This window comes from Equus asinus, chromosome X (assembly GCF_041296235.1).
Source record: "Equus asinus isolate D_3611 breed Donkey chromosome X, EquAss-T2T_v2, whole genome shotgun sequence".
NCBI lineage: Eukaryota > Metazoa > Chordata > Mammalia > Perissodactyla > Equidae > Equus > Equus asinus.
In genome coordinates, this window is record NC_091820.1 from 98,740,960 (window position 1) to 98,754,835 (window position 13,876).

The window sequence follows — 13,876 nt, forward strand, 5'->3', positions numbered from 1 at the left end:
CCATGTCTGCGCCCAGGATCCGAACCCTGGGCCGCCGCAGCGGAGCGCGAGAACTTAACCACTCGGCCACGGAGCCGGCCCCTCAAATACATGTATTCTTTAAACTGGTTTCTTTTACGTGCATCTCTGCTTTTTACTTACTCTGTAATCATTTTGTATCATTCTCACCTTCTGTCATGGGTTTCTTGGCCTGTCTGAAATATGCTATGGTAGGCCTTTGAGGACTATCCTTCTGTACCTGCATGTAATCACAGCTGGATAATAAGGCAGGGGGCATCAGGTGGCACTGGGACATGTTCATAAAGATGACGAAGCTAATCCTGGCTGTCCTTAGAATGTAAGAGAGATGTGTAAGGGGGATGTATCTTCTCTATCTGAACTCTGTCAGTTAGCAAAAGGAGTTGAGAGGGGGCCACACTTTTAGCACTTCCTCCTGACAGTATGTGAATGGGATTTAGACATTAGAACAGAATATACAATATTGTTAGTCTTTTAGGAAACATTTTTGAAATGAGAGATAAAGATTCTTTTTATTATTGAACTATAAAGAACACTAGAACAACCTCATTATTCACTGACTGCTGTCACAAGAGTGTATCTCTGTGTCTCATTTCTAGACCAAAGAATCTCCTAACTTGAATAGGACATCAGCAATGAAAAGATAAATACATACCTTGGAGTAAAACTCTCACCTATGTGATTAGTTACCTCAATTGATAAAAGCTTGAAATTAATGAGGTCAAAGGTACCAGTTTGAATCCTCCTTTTCCTTGCTACAAGTACCTCAATTTCAGATGTTTGCCACTAGTTATAAATGGTATAGGTTGGGGCATTATGGATGGTTCAGTGCAAATTCATTCATTCATTTGTACAACTGCTCATTCATTTTACTCATATTTATTGGGTGCCTACCATGTGCTAGGCACCATGCTAGGAACTGGGGATAGCAAAGTGACCAAAATAAACACATTTCCGTGTTCTTATAGAGGGAGGAAGGTAAGTAAACAGCTTCTTCTCAACACTCCAGGAAGGAGGTACATCAATTCAAACATCTAAAGAACAGCTCCTAGTTGAAATCAACAGCATTTGTATCAAGTAAAGGGCAGTAGGCATATGTTTGTTTTTAACCTTAAATAGACGTGACTATCTTTGCAAAGGAAAATTTCAAAACTAAATAAATCAGTTAATAACAGTACATAATAGTTGACAACAATCTTTCACAAATCATTTCATATTATAGCACACATGGAAAATGATAGAATGGCTCAGTGAGGTTATTGGATGAACTGCCCTGAGAGTTTGGGCTGCTCCAGGCCCCACATGACTGATATAGGACTGAGGTGCAGATCAATGTGTCTATGCGCTATGCACTCTCCTCTAGCACCCGGGGATGCTGGTGCACTGGTTTGGAAGCTCTGGTCTGCTTTTCCATAAAATGGAACATAATTTTGTAGCTAAAGATGGCTGAGTAAGTCAATCCTGCTTGTCCTTGGAATGCACGGGGCATGTGGAAGGGGGCTGTATCTGCTCTGTCTCAAACCCATCAGCTAGTAAAAGGAGCTGAGGCTGCTTATTGGTGACTGTTATCGTCATCTTTTTCCAGAGGAGGAAACTGAAATAGCTTACAGAGGGTCACTTAGTTAGCATGTGATGAATGAGGAGTTCAAATCTTGAACTTCTGACTTCTAGTGAACATTCTTCTATAACACCACTCTGACTGCTCCGCTAAATGGGTATCTTGTGCACTTAATACAATTGTGTCACTGACGTAAATAGAATGCTCTATCAAATTGTTATTTTGGAAACAGTTCCTGAAATCCTTCTGAAGGATTCTTTAATGACTGAAGTGTTCAAAGGGACTCGAACCAGGAAGAGATTTTCTCAGATCTAACTAGAACCAAGTAGAAGGAATTATAATATCAGAGGGACCTTAGAGCCCATCTAGCACAACTTATTTCTCTTATTTATGAGGAAACTGAAGCTCAAAGAGGTTAAGGGATTTGCTTAAGTCTAATGGAACCCATTTCTCCTTTCTTTTTTCACATTTACTGAGTTTTACAAAAAGCTCGGAGACAGGCCAAAAGAAGTGAATGTACTTATCTATGTATGTATATTTGAAAACTGTGATCACTTTGACAAATAATGATGTGGAGATATAAAAAGCCATTTGTACCCTCCTCTTCCACTCCATTTTACCATCTGAGGTAACTAATGTTACCTGTCTGTTATATTATTCCACACTTTTCTCTATGCTGATCTCTCTCTTTTAATATATTACTTATTTATATATGTACATGCATATATCTCCCCATCCCTCATTTTTATAAAAATGGGGACATGCTGTACATATCACTCTTTAGCTCTCTCCATCATACACAATTGTGTCATGAACATCATTCCATGTCAATAATATAGATCTAATTCATTTTTAATAGCTGCATCATACTTCATAGGGTAGAACTACCTTATTTTGCTCAACCTTTCTTCTGATGGATATTTAACTTTTTTTCTAGTTTTGTAATAATCACAGTGTTGCAATAAATATTCTTGTAAACCTACACATATCCTTACATGCATGATATACAAGACAGGAATGCTCTCGGTCGCTACTGTTATTCAGCATTGTTTTGGAGATTCTAACTGATGCAATAAGAAAATTAAATGAAATATACTGTATAAATATTGGAAAAGAAGAGAAAAAATAATCTTATTTTTCAGTCTATTTAATAGTATACCAAGAAAACCCAAGAGACTCAACAACAAAAAATAGAACTATAAGAGAATTTGGTAAGGTAGCTTAATGAAAATTAAACAAAATATTCAATAATTTTTTTGCCAACAATAATTAGTTAGACATGCAACACGGAAAAATGAAGTTACCCCATTTACAACAAGGCAAACTTTAAACATTTGGAATATGTTTAACAAAGATGGGAAGGGAGCTATGTAAAAATATAATTTTACTGAATGAGAAAATATGGTCGAAATTAATGGAGAGAGAACATTTTTGTGCATGGAAAGATCTCATAGAATAAAAGATCAGTTCTTCCCAATGTCATATAAATAATCCAATTTTCCAGAATATCATGTTATTGGAACTAGATGACATAATTATAAAGTTTATATGGATGAATGAATGTACCAAAATTGCCAAGAAAATATTCGGAAAAATCAATCATGAGAGGAGACTTATTCTACCAGAGACTAAAATTACTACAAAAAGATAGCAGTTGAAACAGTAAGTTTAGGAAAATATAAATAGATCAATTGAATAGACTAGAGAATCCAGAAACATATATATATATATATTTATGTATATACATGAAAACTTAGTATAGGATACCATTTCATTTTAATGGGCATGGAGTGGGGGATAATGGCTTATTAAAAAATGATATGCACATAATTGACTCTCCACTCAGAAAAAAATAATTAGATCTCTGACTCGTACCATGTTTAAGAAAAAATTTAGATGGATTGCAAGGAGTCAATTTCATCTGCAAAAATAATAGTTTAAGAATGATCATTTCTAAATGCCATCACTCATTACAATGAGTTAAGCTTCCGAAGTTAAGAGCTTTACATTAATTTTATCTTGCTATACATTTTGACAATTAAAGGGGATAAAAAGGTCAGTGGAGACCTCATAATACCACAGCCCAAATGACCAACAGTTTTTGCTAAAAAAATGATTTTGGAATATGCTTGGGGATTTTTAATCCTTTTTGGAAATGTAATGATATTAATATGTGCCTTCTTTTGTAACCATAAAATTGCATTCCATCTTTAAATTTTTAATCTTGTAACTAGAATTTTCAAAGATACTTTTATCCTAAAGGAATGAGCTGTGAAACTCATGGATGCTTCAGTTTGGTGTGCCCTAAAACCACAGTCAGTGATGCAAGATTTAAGACCCTTTTATCCTCGTTTTCTTCCTAGATATGGCATTAATAGTGAGAAAGAGGTTATTTACTATTTGTAAATTATAAAGATAGGTTAATATCAAAGGAATGGGTATTTGATATGTGTAAGAAGCACTGGTATTTGAGTATGGGGACCTGAATTCTGGTCACCATTCCACCATTAATGTGGATAAGTAATTGGATGTCACTGGGCCTCAATGTCCCCAGATGTAAAATAGATGTAATACTGTCTGCTACGTATCCCAGACACATTATGAAAATATAATGACTAAAGTCCTTGCTTGAGATTTGCTGCTACTATAGAAAGGGAAAAGTTACGTGGGAAGCTAGAAACGTGGTTACCTAAGACATTTCAGAATCAGACTGGGAATTTAAGATTGAGGGGTTTTTTTCATGTTATTTTGTATAATTTACAAACAGTAAACTTCATTCTTTTTACTTGTGCAATTGATGTGTTGTGGCTAATGTATATACCACAATAAAGATATAGAACATTTCCATCACTCAAAGTTCCTCTATGCCATTTTGTAGTCAATATCCTCCTCCCAGTCCAAGTCCTTGGTAAAACCCATCTGTTTTCTGTACCTATAGTTTTGCGTTTTTCAGATGTCATATAAATGGAATGGTATGATATGTAGCCTTCTGTCTCTGCCTTCTTTCACTTAGCATGATGCATTTGAGATTTGTCTATGTTGTGGCATATATCAGTAGTTCATTCCTTTTATTCTGCAAAGTAGTTCACTATTCCACTATCGAGATGTACCACTGTTTAACCAGTCACCAGTTGATGATGATTTGGGTTGCTGCTCGTTTTTGATGATTAGCAGTAAAGCTGTTGTAAGGTTGAGTTTTCACTACAATTTCTTGATTCAGTAAAATTATATGTTTTTGTCAACTTTTATAATCTTTCTATGTGTATACTTTTTTCAAATTTAACAGAAATTTGCTGTTGATCTTTCCTAAATTGTTATTAGAATCCAGGTTTAGAAGGGACTCCCTATATATGCTTAATGACACTCAAGGGATAAAAACAGATCAAAGCAAACTAAAGCCTCTTAAGCGATGCCCCTTTTTGTAGTCTGACTACCTTCTATAGATCCATTAGGATGAGCTTTCAGAAGTGCACAGCTGATCATAGGATACCACCATTTAAAGCACTCCAATGATTCCATAAAACCATTTAGTTAATAGGTCCTTTTTATTGAGTGTTTACAGAGCCTGACACTGTGCTAAGCATGTTTATTCATTACTTAATTCAATTCTTAGAACAGCCTTATTAGGTAGGTTATGCAGTGGCAGAGCTGAGATTTGAATCCTGATAACGTGGAAATATCTTAGAATGGAATTTAAGGCTTTTAGTATCTTGTTTTAGCCTACTAAGTGACACTTTCAACAGAGCAAAACCATTCATATATGTTTTTTGAGCATTTTATGCTTTTTCACATCTGGGTACTTCTACACACATTGTTCCCTCTGTCTGATATGTCCTGCTTGCCTAACTTTTATATATTGTCCAAAACTCAGATCAGATGCTTATAGTAGCCTACCTTCATACCAAATCTCTGTTCATGCCCAGTCTCCTATAATCTTGGATGACCTACCGTTAGAATTACTTGAAGTATTTCTTTGGTTCCTTTCTCTCTTTCTTTTCCTTCTGGTATTCCCATTACACTTATGTTACACCTTTTGTACTTCTCTCACAGTTCTTGGGTATTCTGTTCCATTTCTTTCATTCTCTTTTTTTTCTTTGCTTTTCAGTTTGGGAGGTTCCTATTGACATATCTTCAAATTCACTGATTGTTTTCTCGACCGTGTCCAGTCTATTAATGCTCCCATCAAAGGCATTCTTTATTTCTGTTACAATGATCTGATTTCTAGCATTTCCCTTTTGATTCTAAGAGTTTGCATCTCTCTTCTGTTCTTACATGTTGTCCATTATGTCTATTAGAGCTATTAACTAATTAATCGAACTTATTTTAAATTCCAAGTCTGATGATTCCAAAATCTCTGCCATATCTGAATCTGCTTCTGATGCTTGCTCTCTCTTCAAACTGTACTTTTTGTCTTTTAGTGTGCCTTGTAAATTTTTGTTGAAAGCCTGACATAATGTACTGGGTAAAAGTAACTGAGGTCAGTAGGCCTTTATGGTGAGGATTTTATGTTTATCTAGATAAAAGTTAGACTGTTTTTACTGCTTGCTGTAGCTGTAGGTTTTAGAGGTTAAAATTCCCTTGTGTGGCCTTGTTTTTCACCCCCCTGTTGTTTTTGGGTTTTCCTAGAGACTTCTTAAGTAAGGTCTGAGTTGTGTGGTTCTTTGAGGTGTAATATCTTGTTACTATACAGGAGCCCTATTGATGTGTTGGTAAGGTTTGGGGGTAAGGAGAAGTAATCTATAATTCTATGATTAGATTTCAGTCTCTTAGTGAGCCCTGTCCCTGGGCTGTGACCATCACAAGTGCTCTCAGCCTCCTCACCCACATTAAAGGAGACAGGGAGGATAGGGAGAGTTGAAACTGGCTATTTTTCTTTCCTCACTTCAAAGGCTGGATGAGGCTGGAGTTGGATATTTTTCTTCTCCCACTTTGAAGGCTAGAGGGGGCTGGAGTTGCATATTACCCTTGCTCCAGATCCTTTAAGAGTTGGCTGTCATTAAGAGCAGAGCTCTTTGGGTATTTTCAAAATGGTTGCTTTCATCCTTTCTCTACCAGAGGTATGAGGGGATTTTTCTCTGATATTAACCCTGAGAATCTGGTGGACCTCCTGTAGGTAAAACTCACAAAAGTGTGACCCCACTCCCCAAGACTGGGCCCTCAGGGTTTTTTATTTCACAAGCTAGTTCACACTCAGTCTCTAGAAACTAGTCAATTGTGCCTTAAGTTTTCCTACCAGTTGCTGGCTCTTGTGGCTGCTTCAGCTTCCAGTAAACTGTGATTGTCTGTGTTCAACTGTCTCTCCAGATTCTGGGGCAGTCATTTTCATTGTGACTTCAATTATCTGATGAATATGAGAAGAATTGTTAATTTTCAGGTTGTTCAGCTTTTTTCTTGCTGTGAGGATGGGAGTGACAACTTCGAAGCCCTGTACACATTGGATGGGAAACTGGAAGTCAACCCCAGCATTAGAATTAGAACTTTGGATTGTCTTTTGGATTGTCCCAGACTCCTATTAGGAATGTGAGTCACATTAACTCCTGGCAGTCATAAACATACCATGATAGATGTATATGTAATCTGAAAGCAGAGTACTGAGAGTAATAACAATAATAGAATAAGAGTTAATATTTATTGATTGGTTTTAGCATGTGATACTCTATATTACAGAGCATTTACATACATTATCTAATTTAATCCTCATAATCACTCCTTTTGGTAAATATTATTATTATCGCCACCTGTTGTTTATAGGTGACACATCTGAAGCTTAGATCAATTAAGTAGTATGCTCAAGAACATGCAATTTGGGATTTCAACCCAAGTGTTTGAGTCTAGAACTTATATTCTTAACCACTGTGAACTACCAGCTTCAACATTAGAACTGTGAAGATAGAAGGTTGGATAAATAGAACTGGGGAGGGGAAGGACTCCCTGGAGTGGATTATCATAGGTATTTGGAGTTAGAGATAGGGATGAAAAGGTTAAGGTTGATACCTAATTCACAATTGTGCTCCTATCTCTTTCATCTTTAAATCGAAGAAAGTTCAGGTTCACTACAGATTGTTAGGCAGATGACTAGATGCTCTATGAAATAGTCCACTCTCTAGGGGAAAAAAAAGAAGTTGGTCTCAGGGAATTGGTGTTAGGTATTCGAACAAAGCTGCTTTGAGGACCAGAGGTTCCACGATTGGCTTGTGGTTGCATAGCTGCTTTGTGTCTGAGCCTCATAATCAGAATAAATATTTAAATAACTCTTCCTGGTGTTCTTGCCGTAAAGAATGAGTCATGTGCTCTAAATAGCACTGAAGTAGCCTTGACCAACAAATCAAACTGATCAAAAAACACCTGTGTGTATGATGCTGCTAGCTAGAAGTAGACTGTGAATACAATGGTAAATATATCAGGGTGGAAACCCCAAGGTCCAAATGTGGCTGGCAACAGGTTACTTCAAGGGGCTTCGTCAAAAGAGGTTTTTGTTGTGCATCCTGGGCTCCCAACCCAGCAACCGGTGGCAAGTGACATCTGCCACCCAAGAAGACTGAGAGGGAGGGAAACTTTAAGGGCTAACATTATTTTGAGTGAGCAAGGATGTTGTCCTACAATAAATTGCTCTATGAGTAGACAGCCAGGCTGTGCACTGGAGTTATTTGTTGAACTTTGGCACCTCTAGCAAAACTGGTCTTCTGAAAAATCTTCAAGTTGATGAAGTTTATTGTAATAGTCTCAGGGGCATTACGTAATAGGCGAATTGCACACTGAGAACAATATTAAGGGCTTACACACATTTAAGACTTTGGTGGCTTGTCCTTGCCTCCGATAAATAACCATTTTGAAACTTGACCTATGTGCTTCAAACATCTTTGCCTAACAAGCTGTCAGAATTCAATTAAACAAGTCTGGGAACAATGAGGTATGGCAATGTTGTCTGTCCGCTAGGAAAGAGGTGATGGGAAGATTGGGGGCAGGAGAGAAGCAGTGACAGTAGTAAGACTGGCAGCCAGCCGTTTAAGCAAGAGATGCTGCAAATAATGGAGTGAAGAGCCTGGAAGACTTCTGAGAGTCGATATAGGCACCCAGGTGTGGGTAGGATTGCCAATGAGTTAACTTTGTGAAGGATTGGTTGGTGGGGGCAGGATGGTCATCTATAAGGCTTTTCTGAACAAAATATAGCTCCTCTACCCACCTGCTAGGATTAGTGTTAGAGTGGCCTCTTAGGAAATATACATTTTCAGTAGGTTAAAGTAGTCTGTTGCTCGGGCATGCCTAACCAATTAGTGAAGATTTGCTTTTATCTGATTATATCAGCACCCGTTTTCAACAAGCATAGCTTGAGGTTTGGAGGAGACATAATCTACGATTGGGAAAGTTTAGGGATGAAAAACGTTCTCTGTTTTCAATGACTGCTATATATAATGCTGCCCAATAAGAGTGTAATGAATAAACTTTGCAAGCCTCTGGGATCTGGCTGCTCCCATGATAGTGTATACTGTCCCCATATGCAGAGTAAGAAATTGAGACCTAAGTAAGTTAAGCAAATTTGCCCAAGAACACGGAACTTGAGTGAACTCTAGATTTTGACCTAGAGCTGTGTTGCTCTAAAGACAGTTTGCCTTTTCATTTATACTACATTGTCTCCAGAGGGGTGGAGGTGACTTGACGAAAAATGTTCCTATTTCACAGTTTAAAAAAAAAAAAGAACCATCTATTGGGTACAAAGAATCCTTTATAAGGCTAGATGGCAATTTGGAAATCACTTGGGACTATCTAGATCTATCCCAAAGAACGTGTACAGATTCCAGGCTGTTCTTCATCAGGAGTCATTTTATAATTCCTATTCACTCTTTAGATTTTACTTCCTTGGAAAATGCAAAATAGTATGCCGGGAAAATGAAAATGGTTATAGCTAATTGCGTCTGGACTTTCTCCCTAAAATGACATTAGAAAATGATGCCGTTTGTCTTTGAATAAAATGAGTGTGTGGGCTCATTTGCCCACCCCCACCACCGCTATGTGAAAGTGAAGCAGCTCAGTTTTCATTTTCCTTTCCTTTCAAAATGCCCAGAGGGACCATATTTTTGTTTAATGACCTTCAGAATGATTCCTTAGAAATCTGAGGCTATCAGAGTTGGAAGCAATGCGAAAATAATTGTGGATTATTATTGTATGACGATAGTGGCAGCTGGGCTATTTTTTTTTCTTTCTGTTCAGACTTTCTTCTTCATTTTCCCAGAAACCTTATATCCCAAGGTTTAACTCAGAAGCAAATCTCATATAGGTGATAAACCTTGCCAGACATAGTACGTAATACAATTTCAGACAGACCCTTAACTGTTCTTTGGAAAGACCCTAGGGAGTAAAGCAGCATTATATCTAGATGCCCTAGATAGTATTACTTTTATTTACTCCCTGACAATGTTAGTGGGTAATTGTGGTGGACAAAAAGCAAGCATATCTCTTAAATATTGTACCTGTGAACTTAAGCGCCAGTTTTTGTGTTTTGTTGTCAAAACTCCTGCTATCATAAAAGAAAAAAATTTGTTACAGTAAAAAACTAGTAAACGGGTACTCACCCTTCCAAATCATTTTACACATGCAAGCATGCAGAGCTGGGGATTGAGAGCACCGATTCTACACTTATGTGAATGTTTAGGATGTGTATGTGTGGAGGGCGGAGGTAGGGGGTGGAGATAGAAGAGATGTTGTATATACCCTAGATTGGAAAGTGGAATATGTTCTCAACTATTATTCACATCATCTGCCTCACCATCGATTTTTTTATTGCCTTAACTGACGGATTCAGAATTTAGATGATAAAATGCTTTTGCTTTGATTATTTAGCACTCCCTCGCAGCTATCCCTTACACTTCCACTGATGCTTGTACAGCTTTTGGTCACCATTTTGGTTGAACATTTGACATGAGTGGTAGGCAAACTGGAACAATATCTAAAAAGTAGTCTGAGAAAACCCCCAAAAAGCAAAGCCACTTGGCTGACTATTTTTACATACTTGGCTATTGCTATATCCTTGTCACTCTCTGAAAAAGAGTTAAACATTCCTTTGTAGGGAAGTCCAATTCCAGTAGCAATACTCCCTCACATTCCCATCAGGAGAGTAGAAGAACTGGCTTCAAAACCCCAATCTTATTCTCTGGTCATATATCAGTGTACCCAGAAAGTAAGTGGATAATTTCCTTGTTCTGTTACTAAAATAAAGTGTGTCCTTATTTTACCTGACTATGTTTCTAGAGAACTCATTAAGCATAATTTTCCAGACCCTCTGCTCTACCACTCAAATGGATCTCTTGACTATGGGGAGGGAAACTCTGGACTATTAGTATTAGTCTTTATTATAAGAAGTAATTAATGAAACCAATGTAGACTCCATTGTCAATGTAAAAGCCTATTATGAATTTTTAATAATGCCTTGTAGTATGCTGTGTTGCTAAATGAACACTATCCTCTTAGGACTCTTAGGAAATATCCCCGCCAAATAGAAAGAACCAGGGCATTATAACGACATTTAGCAACTTTTAAGGTTCTGCTACACCTTTTTTTGCATTTGGGGAGCTTGTATGCTTTCCTACTTTTGCAGAATGTCTCTAAAGACATTCTGCTCTTGGGATCAGGCCTTTAACGTGGCTGTTAGAGGGATAGTTGTGATATTTGAAATGGACACAATAAGACACAATTGTGATATTTTCTGGCCATTGACTTAACTTTTTAGTTACATATTTTGAAAACTAAAGAAAAGACTAAAAAAAAGTGAATCTACATACTTGCCAGTACTAAGACTTAGTGATGTGAATTTTTATTTTTCGCTTACTTGCAAATATTTTCTCTGCAGGAATGCAAGCCAAAAATGTGGAGAAGCATAATAATACAGAAAGGAAATGCTCTTCTAATCCAGGAAGTTCAAGAAGAAGATGGAGGAAATTACACTTGTGAACTTAAGTATGAAGGAAAACTTGTAAGACGAACAACTGAATTGAAAGTTACAGGTAGGAATTGGTTCTACCAAATTATGGCAAGTGAGACTTGAAATATAATTTGGTACAGGAAGGAACAGTTTCCTACAAAGTGCCAAATTGCTGCGAATTTAGAATTGGCTGCAAATCAAATAGTTGGGAAGCTTACTGTTAATAAGTTGTACTGATAAGCTATTTGTGGAATATGAACAATTAACTTAGGGAACAAGGGCCCAATTGATGCATATATGTTCTCTGCCTTTATGAAAGGTTCTTAACTCTTCAAGATGTCATTGATTGTTACTAAGTATCTCAGAAAAGATATGCTGGAACCACTTTGAAATGCTGACAACCCATATGTGGGATCTCCTTGCAGGTGAAGTCTCCCTCAGAATGAGGTTCTGTAGCGCTTTTGAAATGAAATCTTCTTGGACTGCATCCAAAATTCGTTTATGCAAAGTTGCTCATAAATGAGTGATGTCGTCATGAGCTTCTAGTGATTCTTGAATGAAGCAACTTCAAAAGAGTAGCATGCACATGTGTTTTAAATCTGAAGTAAACGCAAAGTGTAAACTAGTAATTCTACTCATAGTAGTGGAAGAGAGAAACTCAGGTTATTCTTTTCTGGTGGAGAATATTAGAAAGTAATTTTCAGACACATAGGACAGAACCTGATACCACAAAATTTATCCCTGAGAATAGATATGATGTAACCTAAGAAACTGTTTGACAAAAAGTCTACCTGATATTTTTCCTGAGCAAACCTTGAATAATTTTCTTCCTATATATGTTTTAGATGTGTGTGTGTGTGTGTGTGTGTTTAAGAATATACACACACATTTGTATTGTGGATAAAATCTGGGCCATGGTAAAATTTGACATTATCCAGACAATTGAAATATCAATTACATTAATTATGATTAATGCACTTGGGCATTACCTGTTTATTATAAAGTACTCTTGCTAATGTTAGGAATACACATTTTCTTCGATATTATTTTTGTTTATAACTAGCTGAGCTTTTTGGGGTAATGGTAAAGTCAATCCACTAATAATGACACTTGCTGAGTAAGTTCATTACTATAAATCCTGTATTTAATTGTTTTTGATCCCCGAGAGTCAAGTGGGGTTTTTTTGTCTTTTTCAAAAGTCTGAATGTTAACACAAGGAGTAAACAACTATTTTTATTAGAAATTAATATATATATACTTTAGCTTACTCTCTCTTCTATTGCATGACACTTTTGTTTTGTAGTCTGAATGCGTAGAGTTCCTTCTGTGAAGGTTTAAATTATTCTTTTCATTAGAATTGCACGTTTTGTCCCCCATGAGCTTTCAAAATAGCTACCATATTGGGACAATCCCAAATAGCAAAGATCTGCTTTTGATTAATTTCTGATTTCCTCATCGCAACTAGAATTCCTGCCTCATTCAGGCAGAAGAGTCAATGACAGGCAGTTATATATCATTAATAAGTCACCTGACTGTGCACAAATACTAGCAGCATCACCACTTTGACCATAATCACACAATCCTTATCAGATGCTTGCAGAGCACTTCTATTTGGGTATCATTTACTAACGTTTGTAACATTATCGTGTTTGGCGTAGATTTTAGGCTGGACCAGAATAAAGTAAACAGCAAATCTTTTTCATGCTCTCATTTAATGGGTTATGGTAACGAGACATTTGCTTCTTTAATTGCTTTTTAGAATCTGGAAAAGCAGAACTAGAGCTACTTATTTTGTGCATTTTATAAGGCGTTAGTTCACTTGCCTTCCGCTTTTAGTATAGTTGCACAGTGGAGTTAAATTTTACCTGATCTCTACCTCCCAGACTTTAATGTGTATCAGAATCATGTGGAAGAACCCAGGTAAGGTGAAGGTGAGGCTCTTTAAATACTGATTTCCAGAGCTCTCTCCCGAATTCTAATTCAGTGCATCAGTAAGCCTGGGAATTTGCCTTTTTGTCCATGTGATTCTGCTGCATGCCTTCTGAGGATCGTGCTTTGAGAAACATTAACAGAGAATGGTGCTAAAGAAGTCAAAGTCATAGGTTTGATTTCCTCGTGAGCATGTTAGTTCATACACACGTACACACCCGAAACTAATTTTTATAGTCCCCAAGTTGTTTCACTTCAGCTCCAAAGAGCTGTCGTGAAAATACAGGTCCTTGGTCACGGAGGGAAACCTGTCAGGAATGTGTGGATAAAGCAGCTTTAATCACTGAAATAATAACTTATTCACTTATAATTTAAATAAAATTGGTAATTCAAATAATCGAATAATAATTCAAATCTATCTTGGGTCAGTGGTCATTGTTCATTTGAGAAGATAC

General features: G+C 36.9%; 1 protein-coding gene across 1 annotated transcript in view; it reads left to right on the forward strand.

Moving 5' to 3' along the window:
- The window catches only part of IL1RAPL2 (interleukin 1 receptor accessory protein like 2), a 968,427-nt gene that overhangs the window by 532,661 nt on the left and 421,890 nt on the right, over positions 1-13,876 (forward strand). Inside the window, exon 5 of the mRNA XM_070502759.1 lies at positions 11,421-11,574. Coding sequence (XP_070358860.1) covers positions 11,421-11,574 — 154 coding nt within the window. The remainder of the gene's footprint in view (positions 1-11,420; positions 11,575-13,876) is intronic.